Source organism: Macaca nemestrina, chromosome 18 (assembly GCF_043159975.1).
Source record: "Macaca nemestrina isolate mMacNem1 chromosome 18, mMacNem.hap1, whole genome shotgun sequence".
Taxonomy (NCBI): Eukaryota; Metazoa; Chordata; class Mammalia; order Primates; family Cercopithecidae; genus Macaca; species Macaca nemestrina.
In genome coordinates, this window is record NC_092142.1 from 23,892,983 (window position 1) to 23,918,911 (window position 25,929).

Here is a 25,929-nt window from a genome sequence, read left to right on the forward strand (position 1 = left end):
GTGACCAGCCAGCAGAAACCGGACGACTTCTCCAGGCACGTAAGACTACACTTCCCAGAAAGGATTGCGATACTCTTCTACTGTTTAGTTTCTTTTTCCTATCGTCAAATTTCCGGGTTATGTAGGCGGTGCCAAAATAATTATCCAATGAGCAACTTCGTAGGCTGAGAGGGCAGGATAATTGTTCAATGAGCGACTCGGAAGAGGAACCAATAAGCGGAGAGGTTGCTGGGGCAGCCGGCGTGGGCGGCGTCACTGAGCCGCGCCAGCTGAGCCAGGTGGAGCCTTACCGTCTTTTGCTTTCTGCCTGTGACCAGCGCCGTCCCCTACCGCCGGTCGACCCCGCTTCCATGTCCCTGGCGGACACAGCTCCCCGGAACCTCCACGCCCATGGCCACTAGGCAGAGGGAGTCCTCTATTACCTCCTGCTCTTCCGCCTCGAGCTGCGACGCGGACGACGAGGGCGTGCGCGGCACCTGCGAAGATGCTTCCCTGTGCAAGAGGTGCCTGTCGGGCGCGGGGTTCGGGGCCGGCATCTGGGGCGCGGGCCTAGGTGGGAGGCGGGCCTGCGTCTGAAGAATACGCTCGAGGCTGGCAGGGATGCAGCCCCCGCCTCGCACGACCCTCGCTTCCCACCTGTGAAGTGCACGGAACAGGGCTTCATGTATTTAATGAATCGTTTCTGAGCTTTTGCTGTGAGCCAGGCAGAGGGCAAGCCTGGGTACCGTCGATGGGAGCAGGCCCCTGAACTAGGCAGACGAGGCCTTGGGCTTCTTGGAGCTAAACCCTGCTGGAAAGACAACATGAAGCACATACTAGCTCCAGCCTCGGTGGGTTACGAGGATGAGAGATGTAGGTTCTCTCTCTTTTGTAGGTTGCATTCTTTAGGGGGTTGGCATGATCCCTGTTGTGCACCTGAAACTCAGGACGACGAGGGGAAATAACCCGCCCAGGGCCAGGTAATATCTCCTTGCAGAGCCAGTAGCACACTAAGTCTCCACTATTAAGGGTGTGGTGGTGGAGATGGGGGCGTAGCCAGCAGAGGTACATGTCAGATAAAGAGAAAACATGAGACTTGAGTGTCCACCATTTATTCTTTCATTCAACAAAAATTTTCGAGAGCTTTGTGCTAGGCCCTTACTTTGGGCTGCTTAGTAGAAGTTCAGTGGTGGAAATACATCAAGAACAAGACAGACATGGTGTCAGACATACTGGAACTCACAGCTTAGTTGGAAAAGAGAGACAGGAAGCTAATAATTACTTATGAAATACATAATTATGATTTTTTTGTGTTGAGTGCTGACAAATACAGCAGTGCCATTAGAGTTGTAATTTTGTTAATGATGTTTAAGATGAGAAGAGTTCGGGCACGGTGGTTCATGCCTGTAATCCCAGCACTTTGGGAGGCCGAGATGGGCAGATCATGAGGTCAGGAGTTCGAGACCAGCCTGGCCAACATGGTGAAACCCCCGTCTCTACTAAAAATACAAACATTAGCTGGGCATGGTGGCGGGCACCTATAATCCCAGCTACTCGGGAGGCTGAGGCAGGAGAATCGTTTAAACCCGGGAGGCAGAGGTTGCAGTAAGCCAAGATCACGCCATTGCCCTCCAACCTGGGTGAGAGTGTGAGACTACGTCTCAAAAAAAAAAAAAAAAAGAAAAGAAAAAAGTGAGAAGAAAAGGCTTGAAAAATAGGAAAGTTGTAAGAGAGTGTTCAGAGGAATGTGAACTGTTAGAGGAGCTCAAAGAATGCTTTTAAGGTGGGAGAAGGAGGCTGAGGCCACATAGTGATTGTAGAGTGGGGAAAACCAGTGTGTTGGTTTAAACCGTGCACTTTTTATGGGTTCTTGGGGACTAAACTCTCAGAGCATGGATTCTGGAGCTAGACTCTGTCAAACTGAGCTTTGCCACTTACTGGCAGTATAAAGTCGGGGAAATTACTAAACCTTTCTGTGGCTCAGTTTCCTGATCTGTAAAATGGGGACTATAATAATGCATCATAGGTGGGCGTGGACAAAAATGATATTTAATATTAGTAGAGCAGTTGGAGCAGTGTCTGGCATGTAGTCTGTGTAAGTGGTGATTGATTAAATCAATAAATACACAAGTATTAAAGTCTTAGAGGCAGTCCTTTGTGAAATTTGTGAATTCGAGTGGATTATACTCAGCCTTTTTTCTTCTGTGGTTTTCACTTGCTATTGGCCACAGCTGTCTTGGCTCGCTGTAACTTCCACCTGCCGGGTTCAAGTGATTCTCCTGCCTCAGCCTCCCAAGTAGCTGGGATCACAGGCACACACCACCATGCCCGGGTAATTTTTGCATTTTTAGTGGAGACAGGGCTTCACCACGTTGGCCAGGCTAGTCTCCAATTCCTGACCTCAAGTGATCCGCTTGCCTTGTCCTCCCAAAGTGCTGGGATTACAGGCATGAGCCACCCCGCCCAGCCTAGTCTTTTCATTTTTAAAACAGTGATAATAAAGGTAACCTTTATGGGTGTCAGGATTAAATGAGATTATCGATGCAGAGGATCTGACACAAAGTGAAGCCCTCAGTAAATTATTATTGCTAGTTTTGATTTCCCTCCAGGCTGAATACTGTTTATAGTTGCTGAATTTGCAGGAGCTATGAGTTAGGGTGGTTCCTGCTGCCCTGAGTGAGTTGTAGCTATAAAATAAAAAGCCAGTCAGCCTTCTGGGGCACCTATAAATCTTTTACTTCTGTTTAGTTTTCTTCCTCCTTTGGTACAGAGCCCTTCTGGGGATAAGGAGGATGTTACCTGTCTCAGAGGATTGCTGTGCAGGTGAAATGTGGAGTGTTTGCAACAGTGCTTGGCATACTGGTGGTGTTCAGAATTGGTAGTTACTGTCATCACCACCCCTCATGGTCGTCAAACCGTTATCATCATTATGATCCTGGACTTGTGGTATCAGAAATTTTCTGGTTGGATATATTAGGTTTACACTAATTCCATTTGACTCAGTAGGTATCAATTGAGCTCTTTTCATGCACTCTCCTTCCCTTCCCTTCTCTGCTTTCCTTATGATGTCTATCATGCTATGCCACTGAGTCTGTTCTCCCTCTTTTGTTTACCTATGACCCAGCCATCCCACCAACCCCTCACTGTGTCCTCTGCAGTTACCACCCGATAATCAACATCAGCTTCTGTTTTGTTAGCCACTCCTTAGCCATTCCCTCCCCCCTTTTGCCTTCATCCTGACCCTTCCCCAGGAATATCCCATCTTGAAGCCCTCTCCTGTGGCTCCTCATTCTTCTCGTCCCCTGTGTATCTCAGGATTAGGGGTTTGAGCTTTGTGTCCTCCTGTGTGTGTCCCCCCTCTCATTCCATGGAGATCCTTCCTGCCCAGCTGGAGTCCTCCTGGTTGCTGTTGTTCACCTTCTTCTGGTCATTCACCTCATTCATGGAAGACTGGGGTGCTTGGCCCACAGTGTCTTCTACCTCAGTTCATGACTTCACCTTAGGTGACCTCAGCATCCACATGGAGCCTATGCATGGGGCACTCAATTTCTTGAACACCTGGTTTGTAGTAATCACCTCTTCCTATCTGATTCTGTCTCCCTTTCCCACCATGATACCCTGTGCTTTTATCCTGATCCTGCACTGCCTCACTGATGAGAGTGCAACACTCTACAGCCCTGACCCCTTTTTCCAAGTTGCTTGACCAGTTATTTTCTGTTTCCCATGCTGTGCCCATTTCTTCTTAGCACCTCAGTGGTTTTCTCTATCTTTTAGATGTTCCCTCTGCTGTTACCTCTTAATTGATTACTTAGGGTTCATCCTTCATCCCTCAGTAATTCTGTTGACAGTGCATTTATCTTCCTTGTCCTTTGGTCTTAGTAGACCCAAAATGCTGGTTTAACCAAACTATCCATTTTTGCCTTGAATACAGGTGCTAGAAATCACACAGTAGGGTGGCTTGGTGCCACTACAATCATGTCAGCCAGCCGCACCTGTGCCCTTAACAGAACCTGACTATCCTAGTTTGTTTCTCAGATCAACTCACTCTCCCTTTCTCCAGATACTTAATTCAGACGTTTTTCACTTTCTTCAGACTTCTGATTTACCCCACCCCTTTTTCATTCTCAAGATAATATCAGCTATTGCTCAGCATAGAAAATGGGAGCCCTCAGAATGAGACTCCCTTAACTTCCCCCAAGTAACTTTTTAAATTTTGTTTTGAGAGGGAGTTTGGCTCTTGTTGCCCAGGCTGGAGTGCAGTGGCGTGATCTTGGCTCACTGCAACCTCTCCCTCCTGGGTTCAAGCGATTCTCCTGCCTCAGCCTCCCGAGTAGCTGGGACTACAGGCACCCCCCCCACCACACCCAGCTAGTTTTTGTATTTTTAGTAGAGAAGGGGTTTCACCATATTGGTCAGGCTGGTCTCGAACTCTTAACCTCAGGTGATCCACCTGCCTCAGCCTCCCGAAGTGCTGCGATTACAGGCATGAGCCACCGCGCCCGGCCTTCCCCTCCTTTCTTTCTTTTACAGTTGTGAATTCCTCCAGTAAAGACCACCAGAAACACACCTGTAGTTAAGCAAGCTGGGGTTATTACTTATTGCAAGGAGGGAAAACTCACACCATGAGAAACTGTGGGTCCCATCAGTAAGAGGGTGTTAGACATTTAGGATCTGGGCTTTGGCTGGGCGATTTGGGGGAAGGTCGGATTTTCTCTGTATTGAGTACTGAAAGGAGGTGGGAAAATTCTATCCAGTAGCTCTCTCTTTTCTGGAAGGAGATTTGGCTGGAGTAAGGCTAAAGCTGTAACATGTGAAGAAGCCGCAGTCACTTCTATCAGCTGGGAGAAAGAAATGTCTGGTATTCCGTGGGTGGCACAGTGACCTTGATTTTTCTCTGCTTAGACAAAATGATGAGGTGGTCTCGTTTCGTCTCCTGTCATCAGTGATGCAGAGTGCCCTTGTGTGGGTGGTCTGCGTGGTTGTTTATGTCCAACAGGAGAACAGCATGGCCTTCCTGTGGGTGCCAGTCAGCTTCTAACAACATTAGGGCCTGGCTCGCAGCACCGGGCCAGCTCCTCGAGGTCAGTGCCACTCTTCTCTTTTCTGCAGTGGAGGAGGTGTTAAAGAGAGAAACTGGTAATCCTAGCACTTGGAGAAGCCAAGGTGGCGGATCACTTGAGCTCAGGAGTTCAAGAGCAGCCTGGGCAACATGGGGAAACCTCCTCTCTACAAAAAAAAAAAAAAATAGAAAAAATTAACCGGTGTCGCGGTGCATGCCAGTAGTCCCATCTGCTTTGGGGCTGGTGTGGGAGATCACTTGAGCCTAGGAGGTCGAGGCTGCAGTGAGCTGAGATTGCGCCACTGCACTGCAGCCTGGGTGACAAAATGAGATCCTGTCTCAAAAAACAAAGAGATAAACCGGAAACTGGGGTTTGCCAGGCAGAAGACAGTAGCAGGAGCAAAGGCATGGAGACTGGAGTAGAGTGGTATATTAGGCGAACTTGACAGAGAGTAGGGAGTGGGTAGCACGTTAGAATTTAGAAAGCTGTTCAGACAGTGAATCATGGAAGGTCCCAAGGAGTATGGGTTTTATTCGAAGGGATTTTGAGTGGGGAACTGGTGTGATCTTGGTTTGTATTTTAGGAAAATTCCAGGCAGCTGTGTGGGAGAGGGGTCGGTGACAAAAGGGACATCTTCCTCTCTTTTCCACAACCATAGTCCTTGCTTGGGCTCTCCGCACTCACCTGATCTGTTGCAATGCGCTCTTACCTGCTGGCCAGGGTGATTGTCAGGATCGCAAATCTTACTCTGTCACTCACCTAAAAACCTTTTGATTCCCCATCAGCTGCAAGGTAAACATCTGCACTTTGTTGCATGACATACATACTGTACCTTTTCACGATCTGCTCACTCTAACCTGATAGGCCGCCAGCTGGAAATCTCCACTTGGATGTCTCAGTATTATCTCCAGTTCACTATTTCCAAAACTGCTTCATATCAGCTCCTGCCATTCCCAACCTGCAACTCAGTGAATGGTGCCATGGTTTATTCAGTTCACAAGTTAAGGCCAGGTGTGGTGGCCTACACCTGTAATCACAGCACTTTTGGAGCCGAGACGGGTGGATACCTGAGGTCAGGAGTTTGAGACCAACCTGGCCAACATGGTGAAACCCCATCTCTTCTAAAAATACAAAAATTAGCTGGGCATGGTGGTGTGCGCCTGTAATCCCAGCTGTTGGGAGGCTGAGGCAGGAGAATCGCTTGAACCAGGGAAGTAGAGGTTGTAGCGTACTGGGATCGTGCTACTGCACTCCAGCCTGGGCGACAGAGGGAGACTCCGTCTCAAAAAAAAAAGAAAAAAAAATTGGCATTGTCTTGGAACTGCCCTTTTACTTTCCCTCTTATGCAATCAGTCACCCAGACCTGTTAACTTTTATCTACTAAGTATTTAGGGGATGAGGGAATTATTTGGCTAAGTAAGGAAAGGAATCAACTTTCCTCAACCTCTGTTTCTGTCGTCTGTGATCTGAACTATGGTACTAGTCTCCCAAATGGGCTCCCCCAATCACTCTTACTTCCCCCAAATCTGTATCTCACACTGAAGCCAGAGGTTTGTAAAAGGCCCATTTGATCGTGTCACTCCCTAGCTTAATGGCCTCCTGTTGCCATTAGAAAAAGACCAACATTTCTTACGTGGGCTACAGGCCCCGGCCTGCTCTCTGTACTTCCCCAGCCTCACTTCATACCACACTTCCCTCCTCCGTCACCGCCATCCCTTCAGTTCATCTAATGTGCCCTGTTTCTTCCATCCTCGGGGCCCTGGAGCATGCCATTCCCTCTGCCTGGAATGCTTCCTCCACCCTCCCTTGCCTGTTTAGTTCCACATTATCTGCTAGGTTAGTGCATTCGCTCCACATTCTTTGTTGAGCACCTGCTCCGGTTGTGGAGGTGCTGTCCTCCACCCTGCCAGTGCAGAAGTGAGCCAAACACAGGATGCAGCTCTTGTGGAGCATTGTTCCTGGAGTGGGAGTGGGTGGGGCATAGCCAGGAAACAAATGAGCACAATATGTGGCATGTAAGATGGTGGGAGATGCAGTGGGTGTGTTGGAAGGCATTGTCATCTGAGATGGAGTGGCCAGGGAAGGCCTCACTGAGGTCAGTGCAGAGGAAAGGCTTGCAGGGGGCAGAGGGTGAGCCCTGTGGGTGTCTGGGGAAGCAGTATCCAGCAGAGAGAAGCAGGAGAGTAGAAATGCCCTGAGGCAGGAGCCGGCCTGACCTGTTCCAGGAGCAACAAGACCAGGATGAGGGATGGGGAGGAGGGCAGAATGGATCTGGGACAGCATGGGCGCAGGAGGTGGGGGCAGATGCTGCAGGTCACACGAGGGAGGCTCTCGTAAGGACCCAACTTTTCCTCTCAGTGGGATGAGAGCTGTTGGAGCATTTGGAACTGAAGAGCGAGGTGGCCTGACTTGGTTTTAACAGCATTGCTTCCGCCTCTGTTAGGAGGAGACTGCAGGGGCAAGGACGGAGGCAGGATCAGTTAGTTGGCTATAGGGGTGTCCCCTGTGAGACAGGCTGGTGCTTGGATCAGGATAGTGGTGATGGAGGTGCTGAGAATGTATCAGATTCTGGGCGCATTTTGAAGGTGGAGTTGATAGAATGTTCTGGCAGAGTGGATATGGGGTGAGACTGAGGGATCCAATATGACTCCAAGGCTTTTGGCTTAGCTCAAATGTGGCTCACTCCAGGAGGCCTCTCTGACACCCGCAGACAAGATCTAGCTTCTGTTAAATGTTCTATAACACCCTGTTCATCTTCTTGGTGGTCGTCGGCCCAGTTGTAGTTTAGAAAGTGCCTAGTGTTCTGCCACTGGAATAGACGCGAACTGAGCACAGATCATTCCTACCTTTGCACCACGTGAGCTGTATTTGTCAGCTGGCCACAGTGACAGGAACTGAGTGCACATGTTCAAGATTGTGTTTCCTGATGAGGTCTTAACATTCTGGTTTTCTGTTTTACTGACTTTTAGTGGTCTGTGTGTTCTAGGAAGCAGACCAGGGCTTATAAGGCTGAAATTTCGTTGTGAAAGTTACAGAACTTAATCTCATTTTCAACTGCATGGAAAAATGTTCTCCCCTTTAGCAGGTCACAGGGTCTCTCCACAAAGCCAAGTTTTTCCTCACGGCTTAGCCCAGGGCCTTTCCGGCATCCTGATGGCATCTTCTTAGCTGTGCCCCAGAGAGTAAAGTTGAGATTGTGATCTGAAATATTTTCAAGGCAGGTGCTGCTTTCCATCCCCAGAGAAGACATGCCACTTCAGAACTAGAACATTCTGTTAAACATGAATTAGCCGTAAAACTTGTCTATCAGGCTGGGTGCAGTGGCTCACACCTGTAATCCCAGCACTTTGGGAGGCCGAGGCAGGCAGATCATGAGGTCAGGAGATGGAGATCATCCTGGCTAACATGGTGAAATCCCGTCTCTACTAAAAATATAAAAAATTAACTGGGTGTGGCGGCGGGCGCTTGTAATCCCAGCTACTTGGGAGGCTGAGGCAGGAGAATTGCTTGAACCTAGGAGGTAAGGTTGCAGTGAGCCAAGATCGTGCCAGTGCACTCCAGCCTGGGTGACAGAGTGAGACCCTGTCTCAAAAAAAGAAAAAAAAAAAAAGTCCATCAATAAAGTGAAATTTTATGGTGTTTGATTTCTTTTTTTTTTTTTTATTTACCTTTTTTTTTTTTTTTTTGAGACAGAGTCTCGTTCTGTCACCCAGGCTGGAGTACAATGGCGTGATCTCCGCTCACTGCAGCATCTGCTTCCTGGGTTCAGGTGATTCTCATGCCTCAGCCTCCCAAGAAGCTGGAATTACAGGCATGTGCCGCTACACCCGGCTAATTTTTGTATTTTAGTAGAGAAGGGGTTTCACCATGTAGCCAGGCTGTTCTTAAACTCCTGACCTCACGTGATACGCCTGCCTTGGCCTCCCAAAGTGCTTGGATTACAGGTGTGAGACACTGCGCCTGGCCTTGTTTTCTTTTTGTTTTTTTGAGATGAGGTCTTACTCTGTGGCCCAGGCTGGAGTGCAGTGGTTGGTATACTCACAGCTAACTGCAGTCTTGACCTCCCCGGGCTCAGGTGATCCTCTCAACTCAGTGTCCCGAGTAGCTCAGACTGTAGGAGTGCATCACCAGGGCTGGCTGAATTTTGTTTGTTTTTTTTTTTTGTAGAGATGGGGTTTTGTCCTGTTGCCTAGACTGGTCCCAAACTCCTGGGCCTCAAGTAATCCTCCCACCTTGGCCTCCCAAAGTGCTAGGATTATAGGCATGAGCCAACACACTCGGCCTTGTTTTCATTTTTTTAAGGAGCAGATTAAATTTTGGGATGTGTTTGCCGAAGTTGATGACTTTTACATCAAGAATATCAGTTTTGGCCGGGTGCCGTGGCTCACGCCTGTAATTCCAGCACTTTGGAAGGCCGAGGCAGGCGGATCACGAGGTCAGGAGATTGAGACCATCCCGGCCAACATGGTGAACCGTGTCTACTAAAAATACAGAAATTAGCTGGGGGTGGTGGTGGAAGCCTGTAATTCCAGCTACTTGGGAGGCTGAGTCAGAATTGCTTGAACCCAGGAGTCGGAGGTTGCAGTGAGCCAAGATCACACCACTGCACTCCTGCCTGGTGACAGAGTGAGACTCCATCTCCAAAAAAAAAAAATATATATATATATATATATATATATATATATAAATTTCAAATTATTTTTTCTCTTAAAAGATTAATATTTTTAATGACAGAAATGAGTTCTTTTTTTCTTCCTTAATGACTGTATTAGTTTGTTCTCATACTGCTAGGAAGAAATACCTGAGACTGGGTAATTTATAAAGGAAAGAGGTTTAATTGACTCACAGTTCCCACTGCTGGGGAGGCCTCAGGAGACTTACAGTCATGGCAGAAGGCAAAGGAGAAGCAGGTACCTTCTTCAGAGGGCAGCAGGACGGAGTGAGCGCAAGCACGGGGAATGCCCGTCGCTTGTAAAACCGTCAGATCTCGTGAAACTCACTATCGTGAGAACAGCATGGGAGAAACAGCCCCCATGATCCGATTACCTCCGCTTGGTCCTGCCCTTGACATGTAGGGATTATGGGGATTACAATTCAAGGTGAGATTTTGGGTGAGGACACAGCCAAACCATATCAGTGGCCAAATAGGAGCATATTGTCCATGTCATTTCACAGAGATCTGCCTCATTGTTTTTAATGGCTGCACCGTGTTCTGCAGTTTCATACATTGGCCACTCTTCTGTTGTTCATCATTTAGGTGGCTCTGGTTTTGCTCTGAAAATAGTGTGATCAGCATTTTTACACGTGTGTGTGAATTTTCTTGTGAAATAGATTTCCAGGGAGAAGTTTTTGCAAAATGCTTCTTGCAAGATATTATATCAGTTGTACCTACCCATGGTGAATGCAATGCTAATTATTGAATAGTCTCAGTCTCTTTCATTGTTTACCAGCTGCTGGGTAGAAAATAGGCTGTCTCTTTAATTTCTATCCTATAATCACTCATGAGGCTGAGCTTTTAAAATCTGTTCACTGTCATTGATATTTCTTATGTGAACCCTCTCTCCTGATTATTATTATTGTTTGAGACAGTCTCACTCTGTCGCCCAGGCTGGAGAGCAGTGGCACCATCTTGGGTCACTGCACCCTTGACCTCCCTGGTGGCTCAAGTGATCCTTCCACCTCACCCTCCCGAGTAGCTGGGATCACAGGCATTCACTACCATGCCCGGCTATGTTTGTTTGTTTGTTTGTTTGTTTTCCAATAGAGATGGAGTCTCACTTTGTTGCCCAGGCTGCTCTTAAACTCCTGGGCTCAAATGATCTGCCCTCCTTGACCTCCCAAAGTGTTGGGATTACAGGTGCGAGCCACTGCTTCCAGTCCATGTTATTTCCTGTTGGACTGTTTGTCATGTCTTGTTTGGTTGTGGTTTTCTTAGTGATTTGTAAGAACTTTTTATTTCAGGCATAGTTATCCTTTGCCTTTGCTTTGGTAGCAGTATTTTCTGTCAAGCTGATGCTTGTCTCTTGGTTCAACTCGTACAGTACATTTCATAATTCAGAAATTGTAAATCTTTTGTTCTTTATTTTGAGACAGGATCTTGCTATGTTGCCCAGGCTGGTCTCAAATTCCTGGGCTCAGGTGATCTTCCTGCCTCAGTCTCCTTTGTAGCTGGGATGTAGGCGCTTGCCTCTGTGCCCGCTTCAGAAGTTCTAAATCTTTATGATACAAAATCCGACAATCTTTACCTTTATAGGTTGTGAGTTTGGGGCCATGCTTAGGCTATTTCCAATTATTGTAACTTTTCTTTTATCATTTTTCTGGCTTTGGTTTTATGGTTGGATTGTTCATCTGTCTTTTTTAGTGTGTTGTAAGGTTGTAGTATTAATTTTATTCTACATCATTAGCCATTTGTCCCCATACCAACTACTGAATGGTCTGTATTTCCCCATTGATTTGAGACAACACTTGTATTATATATAAATTGTTTTTTTTTTGTTTTTGTTTTTTTTTGCGACAGATTCTCGCTCTTTGCTTAGGCTGGAGTGCAATGGTGCAATATTGGCTCACTGCAACCTCCACCTCCCAGGTTCAAGTGATTATCCTGTCTCAGCCTCTTGAGAAGCTGTGATTACAGACATGCACCACCATGCCCAGCTAATTTTTTGTATTTTTAGTAGAGATGGAGTTTCGCCGTGTTGGCCAGGCTGGTCTTGAACTCCTGACCTTGGGTGACTCACCCGCCTCAGCCTCCCAAAGTGTTGGGATTACGGGCGTAAACCACTGCACCCAGCCTTATACACTAAATTCTTACTTACACTTTAACATTGCAGTGTGTGTTTCATCCTTGACTTCCTGTTAAATTTCTTTCTTTTTTTTTTTTTTGAGACAGAGTCTTGCTGTATCACCCAGGCTGGAGTGCAGTGGTGCAATCTCGGCTCACCACAACCTGCCTCCTGGGTTCAAGTGATTCTCCTGCCTCAGCCTCCCGAGTAGCTGGGATTACAGGCATGAGCCACCATGCGCAGCTAAATTTTTGTATTTTTAGTAGAGGCAGGGTTTCACCATGTTGGCCAGGCTGGTCTCGAACTTCTGACCTCAGGTGATCTGCCCGCCTCGGCCTCCCAAAATGCTAGGATTACAAGAGTGAGCCACTATGCTTGGCCTAAATTGCTTTCTTTTTTTTTTTTTTTTGAGACGGAGTCTCACGCTGTTGCCCAGGCTGGAGTGCAGTGGCGTGATCTCGGCTCACTGCAAGCTCCGCCTCCCGGGTTCACGCCATTCTCCTGCCTCAGCCTCCTGAGTAGCTAGGACTACAGGCGCCCGCCACTGCGCCCGGCTAATTTTTTGTATTTTTAGTAGAGACGGGGTTTCACCGTGGTCTCGATCTCCTGACCTTGTGATCCGCCCGCCTCGGCCTCCCAAAGTGCTGGGATTACAGGCTTGAGCCACCGCGCCCGGCCTAAATTGCTTTCTTTCAATCTGATAGCTCAAAATGTTGACTTCCAAAGGCTTTTAGTTGCAAATTGAGTCAGATGCAATTCCCACAGCTTGTTTTGCAGATGTAAGGATAGGTTTTTACCAGGGAATTGCTGAGTATTCTTAGTCGATTTGAGCAGCTTTGCTCCAGGAGGGAAGAAGAAAAAGAAAGAATCCTAGGAAAGGACAGCTGCCTCTCAAGAGTGTATTTCCTTTCATCAGGAAAGCAGGATCTTTTCAGGAAACTCTACACGGTAGACCTGTTGTTATAAAAGAGAAAAAAGTTGAAAAAGTTTAAATTTAAGTAAACTACAGTAAGCCAAGATTAACTTATTAGAGAAAGAAAAATTGTAAAAGTTTAGTGTAGCCTGAGTGTACATTGTTTTGAAAGCTTATAATAGTGTAAAGCAATATCCTAGGCCTTCACGTTCACTCACCAGTCAGTCAGTCACTCATCCACAGCAACTTCCAGCCTTGCAAGCTCCATTCATGGCAAGTGCCTTGTATAGGGGTACCATTTTTTATCTTTTTCTTTTTCTTTTTTTTTTTTTTTTTTTTGAGACAGAGTTTCACTCTTGTTTCCCAGGCTGGAGTGCAATGGTGCGATCTCAGCTCACTGCAACCTCTGCTTCCCGGGTTCAAGTGATTCTCCTGTCTTAGCCTCCCAAGTAACTGGGATTACAGATGCATGCCACTATACCCAGATAATTTTTGTATTTTTAGTAGAGACAAGGTTTCATCATATTGGTTAGGCTGCTCTCGAATTCCTGACCTCAGGTGATCGGTCCATCTCAGTCTCCCAAAGTGCTGGGATTACAGGCGTGAGCCACCATACCTGGCCCATTTTTTATGTTTTATCCTGTATTTTTACTGTACCTTTTCTGTGTTTATGTTGAGATATGGTACTTTTTTTTTTGAGACAGAGTTTTGCTCTTACCACCCAGGATGGAGTGCGGTGGCACAATATTGGCTCACTGCAACCTCTGCCTCCTGGTTTCAGGGGATTCTCATGCCTCAGCCTCCTGAGTAGCTGGGATTACAAGCGCCTGCCACCACACCCAGCTAATTTTTGTATTTTTAATAGAGTCGGGGTTTCACCATGTTGGCCAGGCTGGTCTTGAACTCCTGACCTCAAGTGATCCGTAGATATGGTACCTTTTTTAAGTTAGCTATGTTTAGATACTTATCATTGTGTTATGGTTGTATGCATTATTCAGTACAGTGTGCTATAGAGGTTTGTAGCCTAGGAGGACTAGCTATACCTTGTAGTCTGGGTGTGTAGTGGGCTGTACCATCTAGCTTTGTGTAAGTGCACTCTGTGATATTTACACAACAATTACCTAACAGCATGTTTTTTCAGAATGTATCCTCATCTTGAAGCAACACATGACTTATGTGTACAGGTGTGTACAAACACACACACATCATTTAAGCAACTCAAGTGTTATGAGGGGAAAAAACAAGTGTGTATGGGGGGGGTCAGATTTAAATCCAGGTGAGAAAGTTTGAACACCTACATTAAACTTTCAGTTCTCTATGTTAATAGAATTAAGTTCCACAGCTGATATAACTGACTTCAATCTGTAAAGCCGAGCCTGCCTTGTAGGGTCTTATGAGGGTTCCTATTTGTGTGTATTCATATTTTGTCAAGCATTTGGAATAATGCCTGGCACATAGTAAGCACTTGGTGACCGTCGATGAAAGAAGTGAGACTCCAGGCTTGATCCTTATAGGCCAGGTGAGCAGGGAGGCCCCTTTTCATTCTTTGACGCCTCAGATGAGGAAACGGCTGTTGGAGGGGATTTCACACCTTTCAGAAGAAGGCCCCGTCGTTCCAGTTGACGCTCGTGGAGATAGGACTCAGTCAGTAAATGCTTCTTGAATGAAGCATTAGGTGGTTGGACCAGATCTGCCTTTCCTGTGGGAGGAAAGAGATGATTTTAGGTGTTACACAGATGTTTATCATTTTTGTAGTTAGCTAATTATTACAGTGTTGTGTTAGCAGAAAATATTAGGCAGCACCTCCGACCTCGGTATTTTTAAAAAGTGATTTAAAGACACACTAAATTGAACAGGTGGCATGTGAATGTCATGGAAACTGAAAGCATTGGTGGATTGAAAGAAAAGTGGGAAAATCTTTGAGGTCTTTCCAAATCTGAGATGTTTGATTCTTTGAGTCTGGCTTTAGATGTGAAATCAGGATATACAAATAGAAGTGATATTCTCTGGGTTTTGGGAGCAGAGACGTGTAATGGAAATGGACAGGCAGAACTGGATGCACAGTGTCATGGAGGGTGCAGAGATAACAGTGTATTAGCACTTTGGTGTCTGCTGTGGGCAGCCTTGTGTGTGTATGTATTCTCTAACAAAATTGGGAACATCCTATACATACAATTTTGCAACGGGGTTTGTTCACCTGATACTGTCACTCCGTGTTCAGTGTTCCTGCAGAGAAATCTTTGTGCCCATTCTTGATGATTTTCTTAGGATTAAGTCCTAGAAATGGGATTGTGTGGTCATTGTGTATGCATGTGTTTCAGGCCTTTTATACTTGTCATCACAGTGCCTTGCAGTATGATTGTGCCAGTTTAAGATTCCGGCAGCTTGAGTGCCCTCTTTCTTATCCCTCTCCAAAGTTTGATTAAATAATAGTTTTGTTGGACTGGGCGTGATGGCTCACGCCTGTAATCCCAGCACTTTGGGAGGCTGAGGCAGGTGGATCACGATATCAGGAGTTCGAGACCAGCCTGCCCAAGGTGATGAAACCCCATCTCTACTAAAAATATAAAAATTAGCCAGGCGTTGTGGCAGGCACCTGTAATCCCAGCTACTCGGAAGGCTGAGGCAGGAGAATCACTTGAAACTGGAAGGCGGAGGTTGCAGTGAGCTGACATCACGCCATTGCACTCTAGCCTGGGCCACAAGAGCAAAACTCTGTCTCAAAAAAAAAAAAAAATGATAATAACAATTTTGTTGCCAGTTTGTTCAGCAGTTGATTCACTTACTCTCCAGCTGATGTCCTGTACATCCTGAAACTTGCTACTTGTCTCCCTTCAGAACTCTCATCGGCAACCCCCGACAGCACTCTCCTCCTCACTGCCTGACACTGGGTGGCAAATCTTTTCATCTTGGCCACTCCGATAGGCTGGACAGTGAGATCCTTCTTCCTAGGGTGCATGGAAACCCATTGCAGTCACCTGGGTTTGCAGAGTGGGAGGAGGAAAGTGTTAGGGGCACTAGGAGGTGGGAGCCGGTGGGAGTTTCTGGCTGGGTGTGTTTGTGTTATGGACCCATGCATCTCACCACTCTCTACCACTGTGCACCACTGTGACCACGGACAGGGTGCTCTTGAGGTCAGTCCCAGATGCCCGCCAGGCCCTGCATCTTGAGCCTGCTTCTCCCTCTGGCCTCCTCTCCAGTTTCTTGCTATCCTCCGGCCTCCCTGCCTCCTCTCTGTACTGGAGGCTCAGGTGTGTTCCCCGAGCCTTTCTGCCTGCCCTTCCTCCTGTCTGGAATGCCTTTTGGACATCTGACTCTTCCATTCTCCAGGGCTCGCCACGGCCATCCCCTTCTGAGAGAGGCCTTCCCCTGTCACCTTCATCCCCTCTATGAGTCACAGCCTTCATTCCTCATCATCTTGTAATTATCTGTCTCTCTCCTTTCTCTCCTTGTTTACTGCTGTACCCCCAGTGCCTAGCACTTGGCAGACACCCACATGTTCCTTGACTAAACTCAGTATTGAATACTGTGACGAATCCAGAGGTGAGAGGATAGAACTGCTCTTCATTGTCCAAGAGTCCAACAAGTTACGACTTCCAGAGGGAGGCAAATTGATCAGCTTTTCAGCAGAGCTGCTTAGCAGTGGGGTGGGTGCCTTCCTTGGGGAAGTAGTCAAGCAGTGACTTGTTGTTGCATTGGTTCTTGCACTGGATGTTAGGGTTGATGAGATCATTTCTAAGGTCCCTTCCAATCCTTAAAACTGTGGGATGAGTATTCTCATCTGTGGGTTGCTGGGCTATCATTCTTGTTTCCACTGCAGATGTGGCTTTTACCACTAGAGGACACTATATGATTTCTTTGAAATCAGCGTTTCCCAAACTGCCAACCACAATGAGAAAATATGTTTTTCATTGCACTTACACCCTCAACACACACTTGAAACAGAAGTAGGCTGGGCACGGTGACCCACGCCTGTAATCTCAGCACCTTCGGAGGCGGAGGTTGGAGAATCACTTGAAGCCGGGAGTAAGTGTCATGAATGTCTTAATCCTTACTATATGTAATGCATCCTATTTTTTATTTTACTTTGTTGGACATTTAAAAAAAATGCAGATTTACAAACAAACTGATTTTATTGTATTAATGGGTCATGACTGTTTGAAAACATTTTTAAAGTATGCTGTTATAAAACTGTGTGGGTATGCTGTTTTCCTTGGACAGTCTGGGCTTGTGTAACAGATCGTGTCCATTAGTGGATATTTTGCATGTTTCTGTGGTGAGTTGCTGCATGGAACAGCTGAACGTGTGCTTCTTTTTGGGTGCCTGTGGATGAAAGAGGTTGGAGATTGTGCAGAATTCAACACTTACTGTAGTCAGGCCAGAGATGAGCCTTAGTAGTAGATTTAAAGCTATATGATCTGCTTCTAGAAGCTCGGAGACATGACACACCCAAACCCTAAATTTCACCTTACTTAGCAGGCAACAGGAAATGGGGGTATTTCTCAGGGTATCACTAGGATGCTTTGGGCTGCAAGTAACAGAAGCCTGACTCACATTGGCTAAAAGGGTGAAGACACTTACTATCTCACAAAATTGATGTTCAGAGGTAGAGCAGTGCACAGACCCAGAGCAGCTGAGCATGGCCTTTGGGATCCAGGTTCTTTTCGTGACTCCTCAGTCATCCTAAAGCTGGTTCTACTCATGGTTACAGGAAGGCTTCCTGTGCTAAACGAAGCCTTAACTCCTTGTGGTATAGACTGGGTAGAGAGAATTAAGGCTCCTGTAGCATTTTCCACATTGTTTTGTTGGTGCTTGCTGTGTTCATTTGTTCCTGGTTTCCCTACTCTGACCTCTCTAAGGGGAGTAAGAGGATGGCACCTAATACAGAGTCAGGAGAAACACTTGGGTTAATTCATGCTGTTTGTCGAGTGTTTCTGAGTCTCCCTTCCTCTGGGCACAGGCCTTTTCATTTAGTGGAATTAACTAACTGTGGCCATGAGTTTGCGGAGTGAATAAATGGCTGCACATCTTCTATATGAAGCATGAAGTGAGGTTATTTGCTATGTAGGGTCCTGGGAAGTGAATTAGCAATATGAGGAAAGGGAGTAAGAAGGCCCACTGTAGGCAATGTGATAGGTGGTGTAATGTGAACATAAAGATGAACGGATGGCTGCGTCTTCACATGTGTAACGGGGCACTAAACGTGCACTTGGCCTTTTGAGGTGGATGGTTGGTTTTCATCGAGTTCCTTGACCTGGTTCCTGGGAACTTGGCAGTGGACCTTGGCCTGAACCTACTCCATCTCTACTCACCTGCCTCCTTTTTCCTCCCTTCCAGGTTTGCAGTAAGCATTGGCTACTGGCACGACCCTTACATCCAGCACTTTGTGAGACTGTCTAAAGAGAGGAAAGCCCCCGAAATCAACAGAGGCAAGCGACCATCTCCCTGCCCAACAGCACCTCATCAGCTGCCTGAGGTTTTAGGGGTTCATTCTTGAAGGGAGTCGTGGTCTGCTCCCTTTCCAGCTGTGCGCAAAAGTGCTTATTTCACCAGATCCTCACCAACATGATGTGTTATAAAACTTGTTTGCAGCCTTAAAAAGGAATGAGATCATTTCTTTTGCAAGGACATGGATGAAGCTGGAAGCCATCATTCTTAGCAAGCAAACAGAGGAAGAGAAAACCAAACACTGCATGTTCTTACTCATAAATGGGAGTTGAGCAGTGAGAACACATGGACACAGGGAGGGGGAACATCACACACTGGGGCCTGTCGGGGTGAGGGGCAAGGGGAGGGAGAGCATTAGGATAAATACCTAGTGCATGCGGGGCTTAAAATCTAGATGACAGGTTAATGGGTGCAGCAAACCACCATGGCATATGTATGCCTATGTAACGGACCTGCACATTCTGCACATGTATCCCGGAACTTAAAAAACAAAACAAAACAAAACAAAAACACAATATCTACTTCCACTTTAAAATCATGAGAGTTTTTGAAATTTTATTAAATTTAATGAATTGGGAAAAAAAGTACTAATCTTTGTTAATCTGTCATGTGAAAAATGGTATCTTATTGCAATTTTAAAAATATTTCTCTTATTTATAGGTAACGTTGAAGATCATTTTCATATATTTGAAGCCCATTTAAATATCTTTCACTGTAAACTCCCTATCAGTAATCACTTTTTTTCCCCAATGAAAAAAATACGTAAAGCTTTATTTTTCAGGTGTGTATTCCTACTCTAATTGGATAAATACGGAGAAACTGCTTTATAGTACAGTTATGAGGAGGACAGTCTCTTATCAGAGTTTACATCAGACTTTTCCTCTGTTTGGTTGGTTGCCTATGGCTCATCTAGGTGTGTGGACTAATTATGTGGATTTAATTGGGTTCTTCTATAACCCAGTGTCTAGAAGGAGACATTCCAAAGGCTTTTGTATATTTCAGGCTGAGCATATCTTAGTTTTCACGCCTCTTGTCTGTGTGTATGAATCTTCCCTGAGGATGGAAGTTGAGGATTTCTGCCCAGTTGCACAGCTTGAGGGTTGTAAGCCTAGAGGGTCTTTTACAGCTTTGTTGACGTTCCCCACTGGTGAGAGGGAAAGTGTTGTGAGACCTGGTAATTCTCATATGAAGGAGGGCTCAGAGGTGCTGACAGCAGTAGGCCTAGGCTTAGGAGATTTGGCCCTTAAGATTCTTCAACAGGGCTGGGTGCGGTGGCTCACTCCTGTAATCCCAGCACTTTGGGAGGCCGAGGCGGGCAGGTCACGAGGTCAGGAGATGAAGATCATCCTGGCTAACACGGTGAAACCCCATCTCTACTAAAAATACAAAAAATTAGCCGGGCGTGGTGGTGGGCACCTGTAGTCCCAGCTACTCAGGAAGTTGAGGCAGAAGAATGGCATGAACCTGGAAGTGCGCCACTGCACTCCAGCCTGGGCAACAGAGCGAGACTCCATCTCAAAAAAAAAAAAAAAAAAAAAGATTCTTCAACAGAGTTGGGTGTGGTGGCTCACGTCTGCAATCCTAACGCTTTGGGAGGCCAAGGCAGGTAAATCACTTGAGCTCAGGAGTTCAAGACCAGCCTGGGCAACGTGGTAAAATCCTGTCTCTACAAAAAATAAAAAAAAATTAGCCAGGTGTGGTGGCTTGTGCCTGTAGTCCCAGCTACTTGGGAGGCTGAGGTGGGAAGATCACTAGAGCTCAGGCAATCGAAGCTGCAGTGAGCTAAGATTGTACCACTGCATTCCATCCTGGGTGACAGAGCGAGACCCTATCTCAAAAAAAAAAGAGTCTTCAGTAGATTTATTTTCCTCCCCAGCTCACAATATACATAGGGTTGGCCATTTAAGTATTTATTTATTTTGAAGCTTGCACCAACAGGCAACTTGTTCCAGAACATAACTAGAATATTGTTTCAGATGCCTGCCCCTTAGAAACTCCAGAGCGTAAAGAGAAGTCTGTATCTGGACATGCACGTGCCATGTGCAACGTTTGTTTGGCAGCAGCCTGAATGTGTTAAGTCCCCAGTTGCTCTTTCCCAGACAGCAGAGTATGCAGGAAAGGTAGTCATTCAGCTCCTTTCTGGCTTAGCAGTATAAAGCCTGAGAGGGAAGAGATGGAGAATTACTTTTTGTTGCCTTATTTTAGTGTTAATGACACTATTAGGCTCTGCAAATAATTTCCACCAATGAAGTCAAAGGCTTTGAGACAGGAGCCTGCCTTATTCTCAGCCAGATTGAGAAATTGACCAAATGACCATAATTCTTGTGTGTGCAGGGAATCTTGGCCCTCAGGTTGGATCCTGTAGGTGGGTTCTATAAGAAATGCCAAGAAATTTTAAAGTGGTGGTTTCTGAAAACAAGGACATGCAATTTTATTTTGCATTCCCTCCCCTGCTTTTGAGGAAGATTTCCTAACAAATGCTGCACAGGCAAAGACCCCCACCCCATGCCCTGGCAGCACCCCTCTCTTCTACCCTGGACTTGAACCTTTAGAATGCAGCCAAATTGGAGTGCCTCCTAAATGGTGTATGGTGACGACATATTTCCCCCAATGTCCAATCCATCACGGATGATATCTCTGTAAAATACAATAGAAATGATCTAGAAAAATAAAATGAAAATGACATACAATGTACAATTCCAAATCATTTATTAGTAGATCGAACAGACTTGAAATTTCTCTGTCAAATTGTAATAAAGTTTCTAAATGCTGTCAGGTTTTTTTTCTTAAAATAGGCACATACTGTTAACAGCCATGCATATACTTTGAGCAGCAGAGTTTTAGAGCACAGACAGACCTTGTGGTCTTTTCTTCTTTATTTCCCATCTCCTTTTCCCCAACCCTCCACCCGAAAACTTAACAGTGGCGCAATCTTGGGCCACTGCAACCTCTGCCTCCTGGGTTCAAGCAATTCTTGTGGTCCATCCTCCCAAGAAGCTGGGATTACAGTTGTGCACCACCATGCCTGGCTCATTTTTGTGTTTTTAGTAGCAAGCCATTTTATTAGGCAACAATTTGCTGGTCTTCTCTGTGACCCCCATTTTACATAGAGACTAACCCATTCAGGGTGGAGGTGAAGGGAACAGGATAACAAATATAGCTTCCTTTGTGTTAACATTCATCTGCTCAGTGTCTTGACCCATAATATTATTTTTCATGTGATCTCACAATTTTCAGGTTTACCTGAGTCCAGAGTAGCTTTCAGTATAGCCATGAAAGGCACATTTCCAAGATGGACTTCAGACGTTTCAAAGTAAAACACTTATTTTTCATATATAAAAATATAGCTCGTTTTTTCAAAGGCAGTTAATTGCTTCATGAAATAGATTGTACTTACCTTGGTTCAGATGTCTTTAACAAAAACAACAACAACAAAAAAAAGAGAATTTGAAAGTTGCTATTTCTCCCATCGAGTCTGCAGATTAACCTCTGACACTGCAGAAGGGTGCATGCTTTCTGATTTGCTCTTCTGCTGGGGTGGGCTTCACAGGGATAATTTCTGTCATCTCTGTGTGATAGCTTGTTTCTGTGTCCACCCCTCAGGATATTTTGCTCGAGTCCATGGTGTCAGTCAGCTTATAAAGGCGTTTCTACGGAAGACAGAATGTCATTGTCAAATCATCAACCTTGGGGCAGGCATGGATACCACCTTCTGGAGATTAAAGGTATGTTCAAATTCCCCTCCTCCCTCTCCAAGTGTTTAGATTTCATTTTTGGAAGATTTTCACCCTTGGCCGGGCGCGGTGGCTCAAGCCTGTAATCCCAGCACTTTGGGAGGCCGAGACGGGCGGATCACAAGGTCAGGAGATCGAGACCATCCTGGCTAACCCGGTGAAACCCTGTCTCTACTAAAAAATACAAAAAATTAGCCGGGTGAGGTGGCGGGCGCCTGTAGTCCCAGCTACTCAGGAGGCTGAGGCAGGAGAATGGCGTAAACCCGGGAGGCGGAACTTGAAGTGAGCTGAGATCCGGCCACCGCACTCCAGCCTGGGTGACAGAGCGAGACTCCGTCTCAAAAAAAAAAAAAAAAAAAAAAATTTTATATATATATATATATATATATATATATATATATGAAAAGTTCTGCAGCAAAAGCCTGTCTCCCACCCCTGTCCCATCTGCCTAGATGCGCCTACGACTGTCAGTCCTGTTTTATCTCACCAGGGCCCTAGAGACAGATGTTTTAGGTTGTCTCTAATTGTTGTTACAAATGGAGCTATAATAAAAACCCTTCTATTTCTCTCAGTATGAGTAGAAATATGTCAGGAGGAAAAATTCCACCAGTAGAATTGCTGGAATGGAGAGCCCATGCATGCATTTATAACTTTTTTTTTTTTTGAGCCAGAGTCTTACCCCGTCACCCAGGGTGGAATGCAGTGGCACAATCATGGCTCATTGCAGCCTCGAACTCCTGGGCTTAAGCGATCCTCCCGTGTAGCTGGGAGCACAGGCATGCATTACCACATCTGGCTGATTTTTAAGTTTTTTTGTAGAGACAGTGGTCTCACTATGTTCCCCAGGCTGGTCCTGAACTCCTGGCCTCAAGCAGTCCTCCTGCCTCAGCCTCTCAAAGTGCTGAGATGACAGGCATTAGCCACTGCGCCCTGCCTACATTTGTAATTTTGACAGTAACTAAGATTTTGTCAGGATAATGGCATCTTGGGTAAAATTTGGAGATTTGTATGGCTAGGTGATGACAATATGTTGCAAAGCCATTTTGTAGTCTTTTTCTGATTTGGTCTCTTAACTGCTCTGTTAGAGTATGAATGCAGGTCTAATTACATTCTCACAGGGAAAGAAAACTAGAGTGTGGTCTTTAACTCCTGGGCTTAGTTATTTTATTTTATTTTTTTGAGACAGTCTTGCTCTGTTGCCCAGGCTGGAGCGCAGTGGTGCAATCTCAGCTCACTGCAGCCTCCACCTCCCGGCTTCAAGCGATTCTTCTGCCTTAGCCTCCTGAATAGCTTGGACTACAGGTGCACGCCACCACGCCTGGCTAATTTTTGTATTTTTAGTAGAGATGGGGTTTCACCATGTTGGCTAGGCTGGTCACAATCTCCTGACCTTGTGATCTGCCCACCTTGGCCTCCCAAAGTGCTAGGATTACAGGCGTGAGCCACCGTGCCTGGCCACCTGGGCTTAGTTTTTATAGCCAAACCGTTTCCCTACAAAGTCCTCACTGATTGGCCGGGCATGGTGGCTCACGCCTGTAATCCCAGCACTTTGGGAGGCTGAGGTGGGCAGATCACTTGAGGTCAGGAGTTAGAGACCAGCGTGGCCAACGTGGTGAAACCCTGTCTCTATTAAAAATACAGAAATTAGCTTGGTGAGGTGGTGGGCACCTGTAATCCCAGCTACTCGGGAGGCTGAGGCAGAAGAATTGCTTGAACCCAGGAGAACGGTGGTTGCAGTGAGTCGAGATCATGCCGCTGCACTCTAGCCTGGGTGACAGAGTGAGACTTTGTCTCTGAGAAAAAAAAAAAAAAGTCCTCACTAATTGCTTTTTTTTCTTTTGTAGGTTTGTACAGATTTTGCTTGGTTCTATCAGGTCCGTCATATGACAGTAATGGGTACGTGCGTTTCTCCAGATTTTTTGTGGATGTTGACCAAGACCTGCTTATCTGTTTTGTCCCTAATCAGTTTACCTGATGTGAAGGTCTTTGGTCATCAGAGCTGTCAACCCTTCTCTTACTAAAGTGAGAAATCAGTGACCTCAACAGAGTGTAGGTATTTGTTTGCCTCTGCATTCTCTTCTCAAGATATAATCACTAACATGAAGTGTTTTTACATACGTGACCTCATGAATTAACTCGAGAACTCTGTAAGGGTGTTTTGCACAGATGAAGGAAATGGGACTGCAAGATTGTCTTCCAGGATCCTGCAGCCAGAGGCTCTGGGGCAGGGATCAAGCATTGGAATCTGCCCATTAAACTCCACATTTCTTCCTCTTTCCCCTGCACACAGCCTCTGGTTTTTCAGGAGGGTGACCTTCCCTTTTCTGTAGATCTGTTGTGTCTTTGTTTTTCTGTCATTGTTGTTTTTGAGACAGAGTCTTACTCTCTCACGCAGGCTGGAATGCCATGGTGTGATTTGGCTCACAGCAACCTCCACCTCCCGGGTTGAAGCGATTCTCCTGTCTTAGCCTCCCTAGTAGTTGGGATTACAGGCATTCACCACCACGCAGGGCTAATTTTGGTATTTTAAGTAGAGCTAGCATTTCACTGTGTTGGCCAGGCTGGTCTCAAACTCCTGGCCTCAAGTGATCCACCTACCTTAGCCTCCCAAAGTGCTGAGATTACAGGTATGAGCCACTACGCCAGGCGGACGTGTTGTGTTTTTGTAATGAGTTATCCCATGGTGTGGTGTGAGGAACCAGAGCACAGTACAGTGTGAGAGAATGTGCTATGTCAGTGTTAACAGAGGCCGCTGGAGAGATCCTGCCATTGGACCTGAGACCCCTTTGATTTGTTTCGCAGTTTGTTTTTTTTTTCTCCTGTCTTGTAGATGGATTAATAACTAATAAATCTGAGCCTCTTATTTCTGAGCAAAGTACCCTGAGGCTTATGTACCCCTCCTAAGAAAAAGGCAGTCAGTCAGTAATGAGGAAGGAAGACTGTATAGTGTCTGAAAGTTCTTTGTGGAAATGTTTTGGTTTTGATTGGTAGTTATATTGGGCTGAAGGCCTTTTTTTTGGTCTGAAGTTTCTTGTAAAATATAAATATATATATACACATATATATGTGTATATATATATTACATTTGTTTGCTTTTTTAGAACAGGTGTTATAAACTGTAGCCCAGGGCCAAATCTGGCCCACAGCCTGTTTTTGTAAATAAAGTTTTATTGGAAGACAGCCACTCCCATTTGTTTGCATATTGTGCTTCAGCAGCCATATGACAATTATAACAGCAGAGTTGCGTAGTTACAACAGAGACCATCTGGCCTGCAAAGGCTAAAATATTTACTTTCTCGCTCTTTACAGAAGCAGTTTGCCAATCTCTGTTTTAGAGGTATGTGCGTGTCTCTAAAAGCGTAGCAAAAACATTGTCTGTGGGTCTTAGTGTCTTATGCTGCACCTTCCAGCCGGAATGGTTCCTAGGTTGCACCAGCAGAAGTTTAGCTGTGAGTCATGGGTGTGAGCTTGTTCTGTAAAATCTCAGGAGCCCAAGACTGTACAGTTAAAGACTCCCATCTGCTGGCAGTGAGCAGGAACAGGACAAAGAACAGTCTTGTCACAAAAAAGGAATAAAGGGGCCAGATGCAGTTGGTCACGCCTGTAATCCCAGTACTTTGAGATGCCAAGGTGGGTGAATTGCTTGAGCTCAGGAGTTTTGAGACCAGCCTGGGCATCATGGCAAAACCCCATCTCTACAAAAAATTTAAAAAATTGGCCAGGCCGGGCGCGGTGGCTCGCGCCTGTAATCCCAGCACTTTGGGAGGCCGAGGCGGGCGGATCACAAGGTCAGGAGATCGAGACCACGGTGAAACCCCGTCTCTACTAAAAATACAAAAAAATTAGCCGGGCGCGGTTGTGGGAGCCTGTAGTCCCAGCTACTCGGGAGGCTGAGGCAGGAGAATGGCGTGAACCCGGGAGGCGGAGCTTGCAGTGAGCCGAGATCGCGCCACTGCACTCCAGCCTGGGCGACAGAGCGAGACTCTGTCTCAAAAAAAAAAAAAAAAAAAAAA

General features: G+C 46.0%; 1 protein-coding gene across 4 annotated transcripts in view; it reads left to right on the forward strand.

Moving 5' to 3' along the window:
- Nucleotides 1-235: 235 nt before the first annotated feature.
- Nucleotides 236-25,929, forward strand: part of LOC105485039 (leucine carboxyl methyltransferase 1) — a 70,986-nt gene continuing 45,292 nt past the window's right edge. For 3 of the 4 annotated variants that reach the window (XR_011616355.1, XM_071084277.1, XM_011747223.2), the window contains exons 1-3: nucleotides 236-503; nucleotides 18,072-18,163; nucleotides 21,786-21,907. Coding sequence is in view for 3 of the 4 variants with exons in the window: in XM_071084277.1 (XP_070940378.1) it covers nucleotides 391-503; nucleotides 18,072-18,163; nucleotides 21,786-21,907 (327 nt within the window). In the remaining variant the exon portion in view is untranslated. The remainder of the gene's footprint in view (nucleotides 504-18,071; nucleotides 18,164-21,785; nucleotides 21,908-25,929) is intronic. The other variant, XM_011747222.2, reaches the window with a different exon arrangement.